Source organism: Bubalus bubalis, chromosome 5 (assembly GCF_019923935.1).
Source record: "Bubalus bubalis isolate 160015118507 breed Murrah chromosome 5, NDDB_SH_1, whole genome shotgun sequence".
NCBI lineage: Eukaryota > Metazoa > Chordata > Mammalia > Artiodactyla > Bovidae > Bubalus > Bubalus bubalis.
The window spans coordinates 41,586,651-41,606,709 of NC_059161.1; the positions used below are offsets into that span (position 1 = coordinate 41,586,651).

The 20,059-nt window shown below is 39.0% G+C and overlaps 1 protein-coding gene across 14 annotated transcripts in view; it reads right to left on the reverse strand.

Moving 5' to 3' along the window:
- DNM3 (dynamin 3) overlaps nt 1-20,059 on the reverse strand; it is a 646,455-nt gene that overhangs the window by 440,249 nt on the left and 186,147 nt on the right. For all 14 annotated transcript variants that reach the window (XM_025285930.3, XM_025285935.3, XM_025285936.3 and 11 more), the window contains exon 4: nt 18,390-18,593. In XM_025285930.3, coding sequence (XP_025141715.1) covers nt 18,390-18,593 — 204 coding nt within the window. The remainder of the gene's footprint in view (nt 1-18,389; nt 18,594-20,059) is intronic.

The window sequence follows — 20,059 nt, forward strand, 5'->3', positions numbered from 1 at the left end:
CTATGAATTGCTCTTACATTTGCATTTTATAACCATACTCATCATATTCTGAATGCTGACTTAATGCCTGGATGCTTGAAGCTTCTGTTTTAATTAGCAGCACCTCCAGTACCTCCATAACCAGAGAGAAAAGTAAACTGTGTTGGCAATTGCTAAGTGTTGCCCAAGGTCAATGAGTATCAGTTTATATCACCTATGAACTAACTTTTTCCAGACTGATTATGAAGACTTTTGGAAAGGCAAAACCTTGAAGAAGTAGGCTGGACAAATAAAGAAGTCTGCCTCCAGCTTTCAGGTAAATTCTGACCAATTCACAAATTTCATCTCAAGAGAAAACGGTGCCCATCCAGAAGTCTAACACTCCTCTTAGAAGTGTTTTTTATCCTTCAGGAAGACTTCTGGTCATGCTATAAATGAAATTCGTTTGCTGTGAAATAAATCACCATAAAAAAAATTTCCAGACACATTTGTCTTCCTAGTAAGGCCTCTAAACAGCCCTCTATTGCAGATGACAAGCTTGAAGGGTAATGCCTAAATACTGCTGTGCCCAGAAGATAAAAGGCACAATGAGAGTCTTCATGGGTAATGAACTCATGCTCAAGTAATAAATCAGTATCATTAGAGTCAGCACTGACTCTTCTGCTTTTTATACAGAAAATGTGAGTGCCTCTTTATGACGAACTGCTCAGTGAAGGTATAACAGTATCTATAAAACACACAGATGTTAGTGTCACCTCAAGTCATGTTGAACAGTGGTGTAAACATGGTGTCTTCATTTTATGACCCTTAGAACCCATCAGAACAGGTGGGTATTACATTACCACAAATAAACTCAATATGTTGAAAGCTATCTCTCCACCAATCAATCTAACCAGCCATTGTCATCTGTATCCATATCATCTGCCTTTCCTATTCTTAAAATTGGGAACAATCTAATTCTCTTCTATCTTTGGCAAGGACTCCCACAGGTACCCATAAAACATTTCCACTCCCCTGGGATTTTTCTCATATATTTACACTGTCTTTATCCTGTTTCACCTAAATTTATTCTATTTCTATTCTTATCTACCAATTTTATCTCTCTTCTGGTCAGTTCTCATCAACACACAAACATGCTATTAATACTGCTCATCTTTCAAAAACATGCTCTGATTTTAAATGACTAGTGCCCCATTTTTCTCTTTCCCTCTACAGTGAACCTTGCAAAAGCTGTCTGTATTCTGTCTCCACATCCAAGTTGCTTTGGAACCTTCTACACTTTCTATTTCTGCTTTATTGACTATGCCAAAGCCTTTGACTGTGTGGATCACTATAAACTGTGGAAAATTCTTCAAGAGATGGGAATACCAAACCATCTGACCTGCCTCTGAGAAATCTGTATGCAGGTCAGGAAGCAACAGTTAGAACTGGACATGGAACAACAGACTGGTTCCAAATAGGAAAAGGAGTACGTCAAGGCTGTATATTGTCACCCTGTTTATTTAACTTATATGCAGAGTACATCATGAGAAATGCTGGGCTGGATGAAGCACAAGCTGGAATCAAGATTGCTGGGAGAAATATCAATAACCTCAGATATGCAGATGACACCACCCTTATGGCAGAAAGCAAAGAGGAACTAAAGAGCCTCTTGATGAAAGTGAAAGAGGAGAGTGAAAAAGTTGGCTTAAAGCTCAACACTCAGAAAACTAAGATCATGGCATCCAGTCTTATCAGTTCATGGGAAAGAGATGGGGAAACAGTGGCTGACTTTATTTTTTGAGGCTCCAAAATCACTGCAGATGGTGATTGCAGCCATGAAATTAAAAGACGCTTACTCCTTGGAAGGAAAGTTATGACCAACCTATTCAAAAGCATATTCAAAAGCAGAGACACTACTTTGCCAACAAAGGTCCATCTAGTCAAGGCTATGGTTTTTCCAGTAGTCGTGTATGGATGTGAGAGTTGGACTGTGAAGAAACTGAGCACTGAAGAATTGATGCTTTTGAACTGTGTTGTTGGAGAAGACTCTTGAGAGTCCCTTGGACTGCAAGGAGATCCAACCAGTCCATTCTGAAGGAGATCAGTCCTGGGTGTTCTTTGGAAGGAATGATGCTAAAGCTGAAACTCCAATACTTTGGCCACCTCATGGGAAGAGTTGACTCATTGGAAGAGACTCTGATGCTGGGAGGGATTGGGGGCAGGAGGAGAAGGGGATGACAGAGGATGAGATGGCTGGATGGCATCGCCAACTCGATGGATGTGAGTTTGAGTGAACTCCGGGAGTTGGAGATGGACAGGGAGTGGAGAAATAGCTCCAGAAGGAATGAAGAAGCTGAGTCAAAGAAGAAACAACACCCAGTTGTAGATGTGTCTGGTGGTAAAAGTAAAGTCTGATGCACTGAAGAACAATATTGCATAGGAACCTGAAATGTTAGGTCCATGAATCAAGGCAAATTGAAAGTGGTCAAACAGGAATGAAATGGCAAGAGTGAACATCGACATTTTAGGAATCAGTGAACTAATAAAATGGACAGGAAGGGATGAATTTAATTCAGGAGACCATTATATCAGAGATAGGTAGGCTCACATCACGTTCTGCTACTCACCAGCTATTATAAACATGAGCAAGTTCTATAGCTTCTTGAAGCTTCATCTTTCAGTCACTCAGTCAGGTCCAACTCTTTGTGACCCCAGGGACTGCAGCACACCAGGCTTTCCTGTCCTTCATTATCACCCAGAGCTTGGTCAAACTCATGTTCACCCATTCAGTGATGACATCCAACCATCTGACTCTCTGTCATCCCCTTCTCCTTCTGCTTTCAATCTTTCCCAGCATCAGGATCTTTTCTAATGCTCTTCACATCAGTGGCCAAAGTACTGGAGTTTCAGCATCAGTCCTTCCAATAAATATTCAGGGTTGATTTACTTTGTAATTGACTGGTTTGATCTCCTTGTAGCCCAGTGGACTCTCAAGAGTATTCTCCAATGCCACAGTTCAAAAACATCAATTCTTCAGCGCTCAGCATTCTTTATGGTCCAACTCTCACATTCATACATGACTACTGGAAAAATCATAGCTTAGACTAGATGGACCTTTGTCAGCAAAGTAATGTCTCTGCTTTTTAATATGCTGTCTAGGTTAGTCATAGCTTTACTTCCAAAGAAAAGCATATTTTAATTCTGTGGCTGCAGTCCCCATCTGCAGTGATTTTGCAGCCCAAGGAAATAAAGTCTGTCACTGTTTCCATTGTTCCCCATCTATTTGCCATGAAGTGATGGGACCAGATGCCATGTCTTCATTTTTTTAATTTTTTAATTTTTGGTTTAAGCCAGCTTTTTTACTCTCCTCTTTCACCTTCATCAAGAGGCTCTTTAATTTCTCTTCACTTTCTGCCAAAGGGTGGTATCATCTGCATATCTGAGGTTATTGATATTTCTCCTGGCAACCTTGATTCCAGCTTGTGCTTCATCTAGCCCAGCAATTCTCATGATTTACTCTGCATAAAAGTTAAATAAGCTGCGTGAAAATATACAGCCTTGACGTACTCCTTTCCCAATTTTGAACCAGTTGTTATTCCATGTCTGCCTCTGTTACTTCTTGACCCGCATACAGGTTTCTCAGGAGGCAGGTAAGATGGTCTGGCATTTCCATCTCTTTAAGAATTTTCATAGTTTGTTGTGATCCACACAGTCAAAGGCTTTAGCATAGTCAATGAAGAAGCAGATATTTTTCTGGAATTCTCATTTTTTTTCTGATTCAACAGATATTGGCAATTTGATCTCTGGTTCCTCTGCCTTTTCTAAATCCAGCTTGTACATCTGGAAGTTCTTGGTTCACATACTGTTAAGTCTAACTTGGAGGATTTTGGGCATTACTGAAAGGTAGCTGCTACCATCCGTGAACGACGCCAGGATTTGTGGCCTCTAAAGGAGAGGAATTTGATCCAGGGCCAGTGACAAGACTTGATCACTAAGAGCTTTTTGTGTAATAAAGTTTTGTGGAAGTATAAAAGAGATACAGAAAGCTTCTGACATAGACATCAGAAGGGGACAGAAAGAATGACTCCTTGCCAGTTTTTAGCAAGGAGTTATATACCTATTAGAATGCTGCTAATTAAGAGAAAGTAAATGCCTCAAAACTGAGAAATTTGCACCAGGCGCCTCACCCACAACATGCATTTTGAGATAACATTAGCACAAGGTAAGTCATCCCAGGCCATAAAAAAATTGACATGAATCTTGAAGAAAAGCAGATTTCCAAACAAATACATAGTTCAGCATAGCTTAAAAAGGACATTTCCATGAGAAAAATGCATTGGTTAGCACAAGGTTTGAAATAAAGTTCAGGTGGATCAGGTGTCACCATGCAACACAGGATAAGAAGAGAAAATAATAAAAACATCTGCCACTTGCAGTTTTATTTCCTTCTGCAGTTTGGGGGCCTCTGACCTCCCTACCAAGGCTATTAACACTCTCATTACCTTGCTAGCATGTGAAATGAGTGCAATTGTGCAATAGTGTGAACATTCTTTGGCATTGCCTTTCTTTGGGATTCCAGTGAAAACTGACTTTTTCCAGTCCTGTGCCCACTGCTGAGTTTTCAAAATTTGCTGGTATAGTGCAGCACTTTCACAACATCATCTTTTAGGATCTGAAATAGCTCAGCTGGACTCCATCACCTCCACTAGCTTTATTCATAGAGATGCTTCCTAAGTGATGCCCACTTGACTTCCCATTCCAGGATGTCTGGCTTTAGGCAAGTGATCACACCATCATGGTTATCTAGGTCATGAAGATCTTTTTTGTGTATTTCTTCTTGTATTCTTGCCACCTGTTCTTAATATCTTTTGCTTCTCTTAGGTCTACCATTTCTGTCCTTTATTGAGGCCATCTTTGCATGAAATGTTCCCTTGGTATCTCTGATTTTCTGAAGAGATCTCTAGTCTTTCCCATTCTGTTGTTTTCCTCTATTTCTTTGCCTTGATCACTGAGGAAGGCTTTCTTATCTCTCCTTGCTATTCTTTGGAACTCTGAATTCAGATGGGTATGTCTTTCCGCTTCTCCTTTGCCTTTTGCTTCTCTTCTTTTCTCAGCTATTTGTAAGCCCTCCTCAGTTAACCATTTTGCCTTTTTGTATTTCTATTTCTTGGGGATCATTTTGATCACTGCCTCCTGTACAATATTACAAACCTCCATCCATAGTTCTTCAGGCACTATGTCTATCAGATCTAATCCCTTGAATCTTTGTGTCACCTCTACTGTATAATCATAAGGGATTTGACTTAGGTCATACCTGAATGGTCTAGTGGTTTTCCCTACTTCATTTTAAGCCTGAATTTTGCAATAATGAGTTCATGATCTGAGCCACAATTAGCTCCCAATCTTGTTTTTGCTAACCATATAGAGCTTCTTCATCTTCAGCTGCAAAGAATATAATCAATCTGATTTCGGTACTGACCATCTGGTGATGTTGGTGTGTAGAGTTGTCTCTTGTGTTGCTGGAAGAAGGTGTTTGCTATGACCATTGTGTTCTCTTGGCAAAACTGTGTCTGCCCTGCTACATTTTGTACTCCAAGGCCAAACTTGCCTGTTACTCCAGGTATCTCTTGACTTCTTACTTTTGCATTCCAATCCCCTATGATGAAAAGGATATCTTTTTTGGTGTTAGTTCTAGAAGGTCTCGTAGGTCTTCACAGAACCATTCAACTTCAGTTCTTTGGCATAAGTGGTTTAGGCATAGACTTGGATTACTTTGACACTGAATGGTTTGCCTTGGAAACGAACTGTGATAATTCTGTCATTTTTGAGACTGCACCCAAGTACTGCATTTTGGAGTCTTTTGTTGACTGTGAGGGCTACTCCATTTCTTCTAAGGGATTCTTTCCCACAGTCGTAGATATAATTATCTCCTGAATTAAATTCACCCCTTCCTGTCCATCTTATTAGTTCACTGATTCCTAAAATGTCGATGTTCACTCTTGCCATCTTGTTCCTGTTTAACCACTTTCAATTTGCCTTGATTCATGGACCTAACTTTTCAGGTTTCTATGCAATATTGTTCTTCAGTGCATCAGACTTTACTTTCAGCACCAGACACATCCACAACTGGGTGTTGTTTCTGCTTTGGCTCAGCTTCTTCATTCCTTCTGGAGCTATTTCTCCTCTCTTCTTTAGTGCATACTGGACAACTACCAACCTGGGGTGTTCATCTTTCAGTGTCATTTCTCTTTGCCTTTTCCTATTGTTCATGGGGTTCTCGAGGCGAGAATACTGAAGTGGACTGCCATTCCCTTCTCCAGTGGACCACGTTTTGTCAGAACTCTCCACCATGAACTGTTTGTCTTGGGTGGCCCTACACAGTGTGGCTCCTAGTTTCATTGAGTTAGACAAGGCTGTGATCCATGTGATCAGTTTGGTTACTTTTCTGTGACTGTGGTATTTGCTTTGACTCTTTTATGATGGATGAGGATAAGAGGCTTGTACAAGCTTCCTGATGGGAGGGACTGGCTGTGGGGAAACCTGGGCCTTATTCTGGTGAGCAAGGCCATTCTCAGTAAATCTTTAATTCAATTTTATGCTGATAGATGGGGCTGTGTTCCCTTCCTGTAGTTTGGCCTGAGGCCAATCTATGGTAGGGGTAATGGCGACCTCCTTCAAAAGGCCTTGTGCCAGCATGCTCCCAGGACTGTTGTAGTCAGTGCCCCTGACCCCTCAGCAGGCCACTGTCAATCCATGCGTCTGCTGGAGAGACACTCACAGGCAAGTCTGGCTCACTCTCTTGTGGTGTCACTGCTCCTTTCTCCTAGGTCCTGGTACTCACAAGGTTCTGTTTGTGTCCTCCAAGAGTTTTTATTTCCCCAGTTCTGTGCAAGTTCTGTAATCAAATCCCACTGGCCTTCAAAGTCAAATTCCCTGGGGGTTCTCAGTTGCTTTGCTAGATCCCCAAGTTGGGAAATCTGCTGTGGGCCTAGAACTTTTTCAACAGTGCAAGAACTCCTTTGGTATAATTGTTCTCTAGTTTGTGGGTCGCCTACTCTGCAGCTCTCTGGTAGGGCTAATGGAGACCTTCTCCAGGAGGTGTGGCATAAGTCTCTAAGCTTAGTTTCTCTTACATAAAACTGGGCAATGCTACCTACCCTACAGATACTTGTGGTTATAACATATGACACATAGTGTTATTATACTACCATTTCACTTGAATTAATAATATATGTTGAGGGCCAAATCACATCCCCTAAAATATAAAAGTATTCATTTCATAAAGCAGGTCCTCTATAAACTTTTTTTTGGGGGGGGGGGGAACTTTTATGATCCCACAATAAGAGAAGATGCCATGGAAACAGCTTATTTTTTAAGTAGTGAAGAGTCACAAAAATGATCAGAAATATGTACTATACATCTACCTAGTCTAGCATCCTACTAGATGGTCCAGCATGTAGAATTAACACTACTGAACACAAGCACTTTGCTGGGCTCAATAGACGCCTGATGAATGAATGTCGAACAACAAATTAATGAATTGGCTAACAAAGGCAGTGACTGAATTTTTAAGACACCTGGGTAAAACTTCTAAATTGCTGGAGGAAGTATTTCTTAGAGAAATCAATGCAAGGTAGTCACCAAGGTGAGAATCATAGCAACCCATGTTACGAATCCAAGTCTGCCCCTTTTACTCTGTATCTGTGAGCAGCAGTTGGCACAATGCCTTAAACACACTAAGCCAGGTTAAGGATAATCCTCCTTCCACCCAAACCGAGACTCAACCTAGCTAAGGTCTTCTTTCACCTAGAGTTAATCTAGTAATTCACTGGTGAATCTGAAATTATTTTAACTTTTATGACACATTACTAAAATATTCAAAATAATTCTTTCACAATTCTGTTATCAAGTCACATTCCTGTAGGCAACAGTTTGGATTACAGAATATTACTGATTGTTTTACACATTTACTATTACTATAACTGATGTACAATAAACAAAAGAACAGGGACATCCCTGGTGAGCCAGCAGTTAATACTCCACGCTTTCATTGAAGGGGTACAGGTTCCATCCCTGGTCAGGGAACTAAGATCCCACATGCTGTGCAGTGCAAACAAACAAAAAAATTAATTAACAAAGTAGTGTCCCATGAATATTTTCAAAAGGAAAACAATTGCTAGCATCTGACTAGCCATTTAGACTAACAGTTGTCTTTACAGACAAATTTACCTTATTTATTTATCATAGCAACCTTTTGAAGTAAGGTTTATTATCATTGCATGTCATTTTAGAGTTGAGGCAATAAAGTTCAAAAAAGTTAAACAGCTTGTCCAAGAATATATAACCAGGAAGTCACAGATCAGTTTCAAAACCCTGTGTTCTTTCATCTATCAGATCAGATCAGATGAGTTGCTCAGTGGTGTCCGACTCTTTGTGACCCCATGAATTGCAACACACCAGGCCTCCCTGTCCATCACCAACTCCCGGAGTTCACTGAGACTGACGTCCATCAAGTCAGTGATGCCATCCAGTCATCTCATCCTCTGTTGTCCCCTTCTCCTCCTGCCCCCAATCCCTCCCAGCATCAGAGTCTCTTCCAATGAGTCAACTCTTCGCATGACGTGGCCAAAGGACTGGAGTTTCAGCTTTAGCATCATTCCTTCCAAAGAAATCCCAGGGCTGATCTCCTTCAGAATGGACCGGTTGGATCTCCTTGCAGTCCAAGGGACTCTCAAGAGTCTTCTCCAACACCACAGTTCAAAAGCATCAATTCTTCAGCACTCAGCCTTCTTCACAGTCCAACTCCCACATCCATACATGACCACTGGAAAAACCATAGCCTTGACTAGATGAACCTTTGTTGGCAAAGTAATGTCTCTGCTTTTGAATATGCTATCTAAGTTGGTCATAACTTTCCTTCCAAGGAGTAAGCGTCTTTTAATTTCATGGCTGCAATCACCATCTTAAATGATTTTGGAGCCCAGAAAAATAAAGTCTGACACTTGTTTCCACTGTTTCCCCATCTATTTCCCATGAAGTGATTGGACCAGATGCCATGATCTTAATTTTCTGAATGTTGAGCTTTAAGCCAACTTTTTCACTCTCCACTTTCACTTTCATCAAGAGGCTTTTTAGTTCCTCTTCACTTTCTGCCATAAGGGTGGTGTCATCTGCATATCTGAGGTTATTGATATTTCTCCCAGCAATCTTGATTCCAGCTTGTGCTTCATCCAGCCCAGCATTTCTCATGATGTACTCTGCATATAAGTTAAATAAACAGGGTGACAATATACAGCCTTGACGTACTCCTTTTCCTATTTGGAACCAGTCTGTTGTTCCATGTCCAGTTCTAACTGTTGCTTCCTGACCTGCATACAAATTTCTCAAGAGGCAGATCAGGTGGTCTGGTATTCCCATCTCTTTCAGAGTTTTCCACAGTTTATTGTGATCCACACAGTCAAAGGCCTTGGCATAGTCCATAAAGCAGAAATAGATGTTTTTCTGGAACTCTCTTGCTTTTTCCATGATCCAATGGATGTTGGCAATTTGATCTCTGGTTCCTCTGCCTTTTCTAAAATCAGCTTGAACATCTGGAAGTTCACGGTTCACATATTGCTGAAGCCTGGCTTGGAGAATTTTGAGCGTTACTTTACTAGCATGTGAGATGAATGCAACTGTGCAGTAGTTTGAGCATTCTTTGGCATTGCCTTTCTTTGGGATTGGAATGAAAACTGACCTTTTCCAGTCCTGTGGCCACTGCTGAGTTTTCCAAATTTGCTGGCATATTGAGTGCAGCACTTTCACAGCATCATCTTTCAGGATTTGGAATAGCTCAACTGGAATTCTATCACCTCCACTAGCTTTGTTCATAGTGATGCTTTCTAAGGCCCACTTGACTTCACATTCCAGGATGTCTGGCTCTAGGTTAGTGATCACACCATCGTGATTATCTGGGTCGTGAATATCTTTTTTTGTACAGTTCTTCTGTGTATTCTTGCCATCTCCTTAATATCTTCTGCTTCTGTTAGGTCCATACCATTTCTGTCCTTTATCGAGCCCATCTTTGCATGAAATGTTCCTTTGGTATCTCTGATTTTCTTGAAGAGATCTCTAGTCTTTCCCATTCTATTGTTTTCCTCTATTTCTTTGCATTGATCGCTGAAGAAGGCTTTATTATCTCTTCTTGCTATTCTTTGGAACTCTGCATTCAGATGCTTATATCTTTCCTTTTCTCCTTTGCTTTTTGCTTCTCTTCTTTTCACAGCTATTTGTCAGACCTCCCCAGACAGCCATTTTGCTTTTTTGCATTTCTTTTCCATGGGGATGGTCTTGATCCCTGTCTCCTGTACAATGTCATGAACCTCATTCCATAGTTCATCAGGCATTCTATCTATCAGATCTAGGCCCTTAAATCTATTTCTCACTTCCACTGTATAATCATAAGGGATTTGATTTAGGTCATACCTGAATGGTCTAGTGGTTTTCCCTACTTTCTTCAATTTAAGTCTGAATTTGGCAATAAGGAGTTCATGATCTGAGCCACAGTCATCTCCTGGTCTTGTTTTTGCTGACTGTATAGAGCTTCTCCATCTTTGGCTGCAAAGAATATAATCAATCTGATTTTGGTGTTGACCATCTGGTGATGTCCATGTATACTATTTAATAAAGCAATTAATTGAAGAGTGATTTGATGAAGTGCAAAGAGCACTAGATGAGGAGGAAGGGGATATCACAAATACACTGTGTGGTTGCAAGTATGCTATTCAACACTGCATACATCTGACAGGCAACTTAGCCAGCACGCACACACATCACCTGAACAAGTGTCCTCACCCCAAAATAGGACCTCACCATAACCAATCTCAAAGTATTCTGGTGAAACTAAAACCAAAGCATGTAAAAGTAATTTGAAAATTTAAGACCACTATACTGGGAAAAATATATTAAAACATTATATCATTCTGATGATTAGGAATTTGACCTTTTAAATAGTATAGTCATTCCTCTTGAAGTTTTACTAAAAATCCTCATTTAGTTAGTAAAAACATTTTTCACAAATTACTCAAAAGATAAGCTCAACCTTTGTCTAGCTACAAATTTGTGACATTACACATACACTGGGAGAATAATTCATCGTGAAGCTTATTTCAATATAAAACATGTATAACTATCCCAGCATTTTAGTAACACTTATTTTGAAAAAAGATTTTACTTTTAAGATCATTATGCAAATAATTTATAATTAACTTATCAACAGAAACTTCCTTCTCAAGTATATATTCAAATATATCCAAATCCTGCTTAATTGAAAATAGCCTATGTCAAATAGGCTTAATTCAGTGCAAAGTAGCTACTGCCTAAAATAGACCATATCTCAGAAAACTATATAATTATGTACCCTGGTGGATAAGATTATAATTCAGATATCTTGAATAAAGAATGATCCTCTATTATCTAAATAGGTCATCCTCTTTAGCTAACGGCAAAACTTCAGGAAAGGTGTACATGAAGTGATGAGAACAGACTTTCAAGCTAGCCAAATCAATCCTGAAGACTAACAGGATGACAGATGTCACAATCAGATTACCCTCATCATCTCAACTCAAATATCTTTTATATGGAAATGTCCTGATTTCCATATAATGTCCTATACATAGGATTAGGATAAAGAATATTGGACTAGAATAAGGAATGGTGGAATAGAACCCCTGAAAAGACCATTCCTTCACAAAAGCAACAATAATACAGGCAATAGTTGTCAAAGTCAACTTTTTCAGAAGTCTCAAAATTAATCAAAGGCTTACAACGAAGTGAGGGGCATTTATTCAATAAAATCTCTGGATCTCAGGAAAAACAGAAAGATTTGTGATGTTTCAACTTTCACTATTCCCATTCTCCTCTCCTTAGCTCTTCAGTAAACTTAAAGACCAAAATCCCACAATTATAGTAAAAAACTAGCATCCTGAAGCTACTGGAAGGACTAGAATGGGGTTGGAATACATCAGAAGTACCACTTTCAGAGAAGTATAATTATTTAACTTGTCTAGTAATTAAAATACTCATTTATAGGGCTTTTCTTTATTTTACCTGGCTCAGAGTTTCCTCAGTAAAAATAGCCTTTTCCCCCAGGAAGCGTGTGGAAAACAATAAGTGGCAATTGTTTAACATAACAGCTGCCTCAGGCAGCAGTAACAGTTGGGGCAAAAAAAAAAAAAGATGACGAACAAAAAACTTTAAAGGAAAATCTGGGGATCAAGATGGCCATTAAGGCCTTTGAATTTTGTATAATCTAGAATCTAGCAGGCCATGCCTGGGGTTATATACATTCTCAGGAAACATCTCAGAAAGCCCTAAACTTTCATCTCTAGCTAACCTTAAGGGTCTACACAAGCAGAAAGTGAAAACTAAGGCACAGCTATAAACTGCCTGCACACTGAAGGCATATTCCAAAATGCACATCAAATTCTTCAGCAAATGCTGGGAGACTTCCTGGCTCTGAGCATTTTAAAAAATTTCTGTCCAATAATTAGTTGACCAATGAGAAATTGAGTAAAGACTTTTTAATGACCACAAACAACAAAAAATACAGACTTTACAGAATTAGCTCAGGAAAATTACTGAGCAAATAGCAACAACAACCAAAAACAAAAACAAACATTGGAGGAGGAGAGGAATCTGATTTTGAGTGGTGCCACATTATGCTACTTAAAATATTCCATTTTCAACAAAACATTATAAGATGTATGAAGAAAGTATGCCTCATACACAGAAAAATATTCAATAGAAACTGTCTCTGAGGAAGTCCAGACATCAACCTTACTAGACAAAGATTTTAAATCAGGTATTTTAAATATTTTTTTAAGAACTAAAGGAAGTAATATATAAATAACTAAAAAAGTAAGAGAATGATATTTCACCAAATATCAATATAGAGATTAGTTTTAAAAAATAAAGTCTGGTGGTGGAAATTAAAATAATAGGAATAAAAACATTTCCCAGAAATATTCAACAGCAGATGTGAGCAAGCAGAAAAAAGAAACTTCAGACCAGTCAGTTGAGATTGTTCCTCTCATCTGAGGATTAGATAGAAAAAAGAAGAAAATAAAGGAGTAAGTCAAGTATGTGAACATACATTTAGTGGAAATTTCAGAAAGAAAAGAAATGGGAAGAAAGAATAGTTAAAGAAATAATGGCTGAAAATGCCCAAAATTTGATGAAAACTAAACTACACATTCAAAAAGCTCAACAAACTCCCAGCAAGAATAAAAAAAAAGCAAAGAGATGCATTCCTATAAACATCATAATCAAACATGCAAAAGACAAAGAGAAAATCTTAAAAGCAACAAGAGAGAAGAGATCCAAAGGATCTTCAATGAGATGAACAGCTGATTTTTCATCAGAAAATTATAGAGGTCAAAAGGCAGTAAGATGGCATGCTCAAAGTGGTGAAATAAAGACCATGAACTAAGAATTTTCCTTCAAAATTAAGGAGAAATTAAGAGATTCCAAGACATATAAAAACCAAAAGAACCCCTCACTAGCAAATTTACCCTACAAGAAATACTAACTGAAGTCTTTCAGGCTGAAATGAAAAGACACCAGACAGCAATGCAAATCCACACAAAGGAGGAATACTGGTAGTCTAGTAAAGAGTCCTCATTTTTTTTGCAGAGGGCACAGGTAGGATCCCTGGTCAGGGAACTAAGATCCCACAAGCCACACAGTGCAGCCTAAATAAATACATAAATAAATAGTCAACCAATTAAAAAAAATCCACACAAAGAAATAAAGAACGTTGGTAAAGGTAACTACAGTTGACCCTCCATATTCACTGTTTCTATACCCATGATTCACCAAACCATGGATCAAAAATATTCAAAGAAAATTCCATAAAGCTGCCAAAAGCAAAACTTGAATTTGTCACATACCAGCAACTATTTACATAGCAATCATATTGCATTAGGTATTATAAGTAATCAAGAGATGATTTAAAGTATATGGGAGGATGTGTATATTCTACAAGCAAATATCGTGCCATTTTATATGAAGGACTTGATTCAGATATGTATTGGAACCAATTCCCCATAGATATCAAGGGACAAATGTACATAAATAAATGTAAAAGAAAATATAATGTATTTGTGTTTGTCTGTAACTTTTTTTCTAACTGATTTAAAAGAAAACTACAAAAGCAATAATTATATCTGTGTTGATAGGCACATGATGTATAAAGATAAATTGTGTAATAATAACAACACAAAGGAGAGGGACGGAATGGAGCTCTATGGAAGCAAAAATTTTGTATACTATTGGAATTAAGCTGATGTTGACCTAAACTAGATTGTTCTAAATTAAGAGATCAATTATAATCCCATAGCAATCACTAAGAAAATAACTTTAAAATACTCAAATAAATGACACAGTAATTAAAATAATACTTTAGAAAACACATTTTTAACAAAAAAGAACAAGGCAATAATAAAGAAATATAAAAACAAAAAATATATAATATATACATAAGATAGTAAAACAACAGCCATAAATTCTATCAGTAATTACACGGAAATGGACTAACACTCCAATCAAAAGGAAGATACGGTTGAATAGGCTTTTTAAAAATTGAACCAACTATATGCTATTTACAAAACATACATTTTATATTAAAAGACACAAATAGGTTGAAATTGAAGGATGGAACTAGTTATACCAGGCTCCTGCTGCTGCTGCTAAGTCACTTCAGTCATGTCTGACTCTGTGTGACCCCACAGATGGCAACCCACCAGGCTCCCCCGTCCCTGGGATTCTCCAGGCAAGAACACTGGAGTGGGTTGCCATTTCCTTTTCCAATGCATGAAAGTGAAAAGTGAAAGTAAAGTCACTAACAGGTACCAAAAGAGCTGAAGTGGCTACACTAAAATCAAACAAAATAGAATTTAAGACAAAATTGTTACTAGAGAAAACAGAGAACATTATATAATGATCAAAAGGTCAATCCATCAAAAAGATATAATGAGTACAAATACACCTAATAAGTCTTAAAATATATAAAGCAAAATTAAATGCACTTGAGGGAGAAACAATTTATCAATGAGAGGCTTCAAACTCTCATTTTCAATAATAGAAGAACAAGACAGAGGAACAAGAAGGAAATAATATTTGAATGGCATTATAAACCAGTACACCTAGAAAACATCAAGAGAACACTCAACAGCAGGAAAAAAACACATTCTTCTCAAATACACATGGAACATTCTTCAGGGTAGACCATATGTTAGGTCATAAAATAAGTCTGAATAAATGTAAAGGGACACAAATGACACAAAGAATGTTCTCTAATCACGGTGGGATGAAATTGGGAAGACAGAGAGGGTAAATAAATGTATTTGTCAACCCCAATATATTATGTCTCTATATCTCATATTCTAAACTCAAGTTGCATTGAGTCCTACAGCATCTTCTTTTCTCTTTTGATTATTTTACTACAAATATGAACACTATTGCTGTAGGCAAGAATTCACCCTCTTCCTTTGGAGCTTCAGTAATGTCCAGGACCAGCCAAAGCCTCAGGATAGCAGCACACAAAAGTGGGTCTCTGGTGGAGACCTAATAACCATGCAAACCTGAGGGTTCTCAAGTACAACAATGTTCAGGAGTTTCAGCATTGAAACTAGGATACAAAAACAAATAATAAACCCTGAGGTTAGCAAGGCATTTCTAGTAACTAAGCCAAGAAGTGTACTTAAGAGCTTTCAGGCAATGAATTTGTTCTCCTTAGCCATCACTATGCAAAAGCAGACAAGGAAGTAAAATACCATGGCACTGAATATTTTCTCTATTCCTGCAAAATTATCAATTCTCTGCAAAGTTATCTGTCCATTATCTGCAAACTTTAAAAAATATGTTCTTAGGACTACTGTTTACAGCATATAAAAAATTGGGGTAAAGATGGGCTATCTTTAAAAGCAGGAGCTAAAATGAGCTGTAAGAAATCAGGTTCATTTGGGATAAATTCATGAATATTCATATGGCAATTTCTAAGCAGTATTTAATACAAATAAGCTTGTAAAATAAGCCAGGTCTGTAACAGAAAAAGAGGCCTCATTTAACTTTCTGGATATATATTTGTGGCAGACAGACTGGGGATATCATTTGCACTCCTCCATGAAGCTTCACTACGAACAAAGCTAGTGGAGGTGATGGAATTCCAGTTGAAGTATTTCAAATCCTGAAAGATGATGCTGTGAAAGTGCTGCACTCAATATGCCAGCAAATTTGGAAAACTCAGCAGTGGCTGCAGGACTGGAAAAGGTCAGTTTTCATTCCAATCCCAAAGAAAGGCAATGCCAAAAAATGCTCAAACTACCGCACAACTGCACTCATCTCACACGCTAGTAAAGTAACGCTCAAAATTCTCCAAGCCAGGCTTCAGCAATACATGAACTGCGAACTTCCAGATGTTCAAGCTGGTTTTAGAAAAGGCAGAGGAACCAGAGATCAAATTGCCAACATCCACTGGATCATCTAAAAAGCAAGAGAGTTCCAGAAAAACATCTATTTCTGCTTTATTGACTATGCCAAAGCCTCTGACTGTGTAGATCACAATAAACTGTGGGAAATTCTGAAAGAGATGGGAATACCAGACCACCTGACCTGCCTCTTCAGAAGCCTGTATGCAGATCAGGAAGCAACAGTTAGAACTGGACATGGAACAACAGACTGGTTCCAAATAGGAAAAGGAGTATGTCAAGGCTGTATATTGTCACCCTGTTTGTTTAATTTATATGCAGAGTACATCATGAGAAATGCTGGGCTGGATGAAGCACAAGCTGGAATCAAGATTGCTGGGAGAAATATCAATAACCTCAGATATGCAGATGACACCACCCTTATGGCAGAAAGCAAAGAGGAACTAAAGAGCCTCTTGATGAAAGTGAAAGAGGAGAGTGAAAAAGTTGGCTTAAAGCTCAACATTGAGAAAACTAAGATCATGGCATCTGGTCCCATCACTTCATGGCAAATAGATGGGGAAACAGTGGGAACAGTGGCTGACTTTATTTTGGGGGCTCCAAAATCACTGAAGATGGTGACTGTAGCCATGAAATTAAAAGACTCCTACTCCTTGGAAGGAAAGTTATGACCAACCTAGATAGCGTATTCAAAAGCAGAGACATTACTTTGTCAACAAAGGTTCATCTAGTCAAGACTATGGTTTTTCCAGTGGTCGTGTATGGATGTGAGAGTTGGACTGTGAAGAAAACTGAGCACCGAAGAATTGATGCTTTTGAACTGTGGTGTTGGAGAAGACTCTTGAGAGTCCCTTGGACTGCAAGGAGATCCAACCGGTCCATTCTGAAGGAGATCAGCCCTGGGATTTCTTTGGAAGGAATGATGCTAAAGCTGAAACTCCAGTCCTTTGGCCACGTCATGCGAAGAGTTGACTCATTGGAAAAGACTCTGATGCTGGGAGGGATTGGGGGCAAGAGGAGAAGGGGACGACAGAGGATGAGATGGCTGGATGCCATCACTGACTCAATGGACATGTGTTTGGGTGGACTCTGGGAGTTGGTGATGTACCAGGAGGCCTGGCATGCTGCGGTTCATGGGGTCGCAAAGAGTCAGACACCACTGAGCAACTGAACTGATGAAGTTTCAGCTGAAGTAAGTGTGGAATTCTCAAGGATATGACTGTGTTGCACTCTCTAGACTCCACTGATGGAAGTGCTATCTCTGTTCCATCAGATAGCCTGATCTTGTCTCTTCAGGACAAGAACGCTTATGAGACAGGGGTTTTAGTATCATTTTTATAACTAGATTCCAGCCCCAATCCATATTCTGGCTCTCCCAAGCCACTAATGCTGAAGAAGGAGTCCCAGTGATGTTCCCCATCTAGCCACCTGGAACTTCCACGCACTTTGTTTCAAGCTCCAGTCTCAGGTATATAGGTTTAGACTATATTCCCCAGTTATTTTTCTTTTAGCATCTTAAATACAAAAGAGCTAACAACATTAATAATGGCTAATGTAAAGACTCTGGGAGTTGGTGATAGACAGGGAGGCCTGGCGTGCTGTGATTCATGGGGTTGCAAAGAGTCGGACACGACAGAGAGACTGAACTGAAAAGGGATCAATGGTAAAGAATTCTACTGCAAAGCAGGAGATGTGAATTCAATCCCTGGGTCAGGAAGATCCCCTAGAGAAGGAAATGGCAACCCACTCCAGTATTCTTGCCTGGAGAATCCCATGGACAGATGAGCCTGGCAGGCTATAGTACATGGGGTTGCAAAAGAGTTGGACACAACTTAGCAACTAAATAGCAACAATTTAACTGATAATGAAATCAAGTCATGAGATTTTGTATTATCTTGAAATATACCCAAACTCTTGACATTTGGAACTAATTCCCTTTCATCTAATGGGCCACACACTCACCTTGAGGATCAACTTCTTTCGCTAGCTTCAACGCATCTGAGTTTGCAAGATCAGTGTTGGCTGGGGTAACAGCCAGAATCAGACAGTTCTCCCGTGTGATGAACTGCATAATCATTTCTCTGATCTGGTACTCAATATCTGGAGGCTGATCTCCCACGGGCACTTTAGTAATTCCGGGCAGGTCAATCAGGGTTAAATTTAACACTGTGGAAAGGGAAAAAAATGTCTTACATGTACCATCAATGCTGAAAGATATCAACAAGGCAGAATCATGTGTTATTTTCATAGAAATGAAACAAGCTGAGCATTATATAATGTGTATCTGAAGAGTTCCAACTCATGTGCATAGAATAAAACAGGATAGAATTCAAACTGGCCTTGCAAATTTTCTCTATTTTTATGATATGATTGTGCTAGGTCAAATGATCATTTTAACATAATTTAAGAAGCGCTGATTTGCATACCTAATAGCTTTCTCAGAGAGTTGCCATGTTTGTAACTAGGGGCCTATAATTCAAACACGGAACAATAAGAGAATATACTGTCTATCTTGTACTTCCCTTCAAATGGTGTAAAAATGCTCAGAGTAAGGTTTGTCCTTCCTTTTAAAAGCATTATGCATTATTTACAAAGTGTTAGCCACTTAGCCTGGGCTTCCCACGTGGCTGAGTGGTAAGGAACATGCCTGCCAATGCAGGAGACGTGGGTTCGAACCCTGGGTAGGGAAGATTCCCTGGAGAAGGACATGGCAACTCACTCCAGTATTCTTGCCTAAAAAATCCCATGGACAGAGAAGTCTGGTGGGCTACAGTCTATGGGGTCATAAAGGGTCAGACTCAACTTAGCAACTAAACAACAGCAACAAGTCGCTTAGCTTATTGGAAAGCATTTAGTCATGAAGTTAGTGTGCAGCCTCTACAGCCAGACTCATGGAGCACCATTCTGGAAACCCAGGAAACTACTAAGTCAGTGACCCCAGCCCTGACCTGGCTATTGTTCTCTCTATACACAAAAGCTCCAAGTTCTCTTGCTGCTGCTGCTGCTGCTAAATCGATTCAGTCGTGTCCGAATCCGTGCAACCCCATAGACAGCAGCCCACCAGGCTCCCCCGTCCCTGGGATTCTCCAGGCAAGAACACTGGAGTGGGTTGCCATTTCCTTCTCCCCAAGTCCTCTTGGGAAGCCATAATTGAGCATTTCATGGTCCAATTTCAAAGCAACAGAACTGGGGAGAAGATTAGAGATGAAAATCTGTCCCACCAAAATCTTAGTCATTCTGGAGGCTATTTATTCTGTATTACCCACCAAGAATTGGTTATCTAATTTATAAGTTTTTGTTGACAGTCTGGGAAGAAAAAATCACAGTTGATTCCTCAGGAAGAGAATAAATAAGAATATATAGGACTGAAAGAATATTCATTAAAGAAAACTCAACCATAGTACCAAGCACCTCTAAGATTTTTGCAAAAGCTGAAGATACTAAAAATATAAGTTTTCATGCATTCTTCTTTGGAATTCTAAAAGTTTAAAATATAAAGAAAACTTTGTAAAATAATGTACTCAATTCTCTTTTACAAATTATCTCCTCCTGACTCCCATAAATAATTCTATGAGCTGTTTGGATTATATAATTTACTGAAGTACCTAAGCACAATCTTAGACACCAAGATT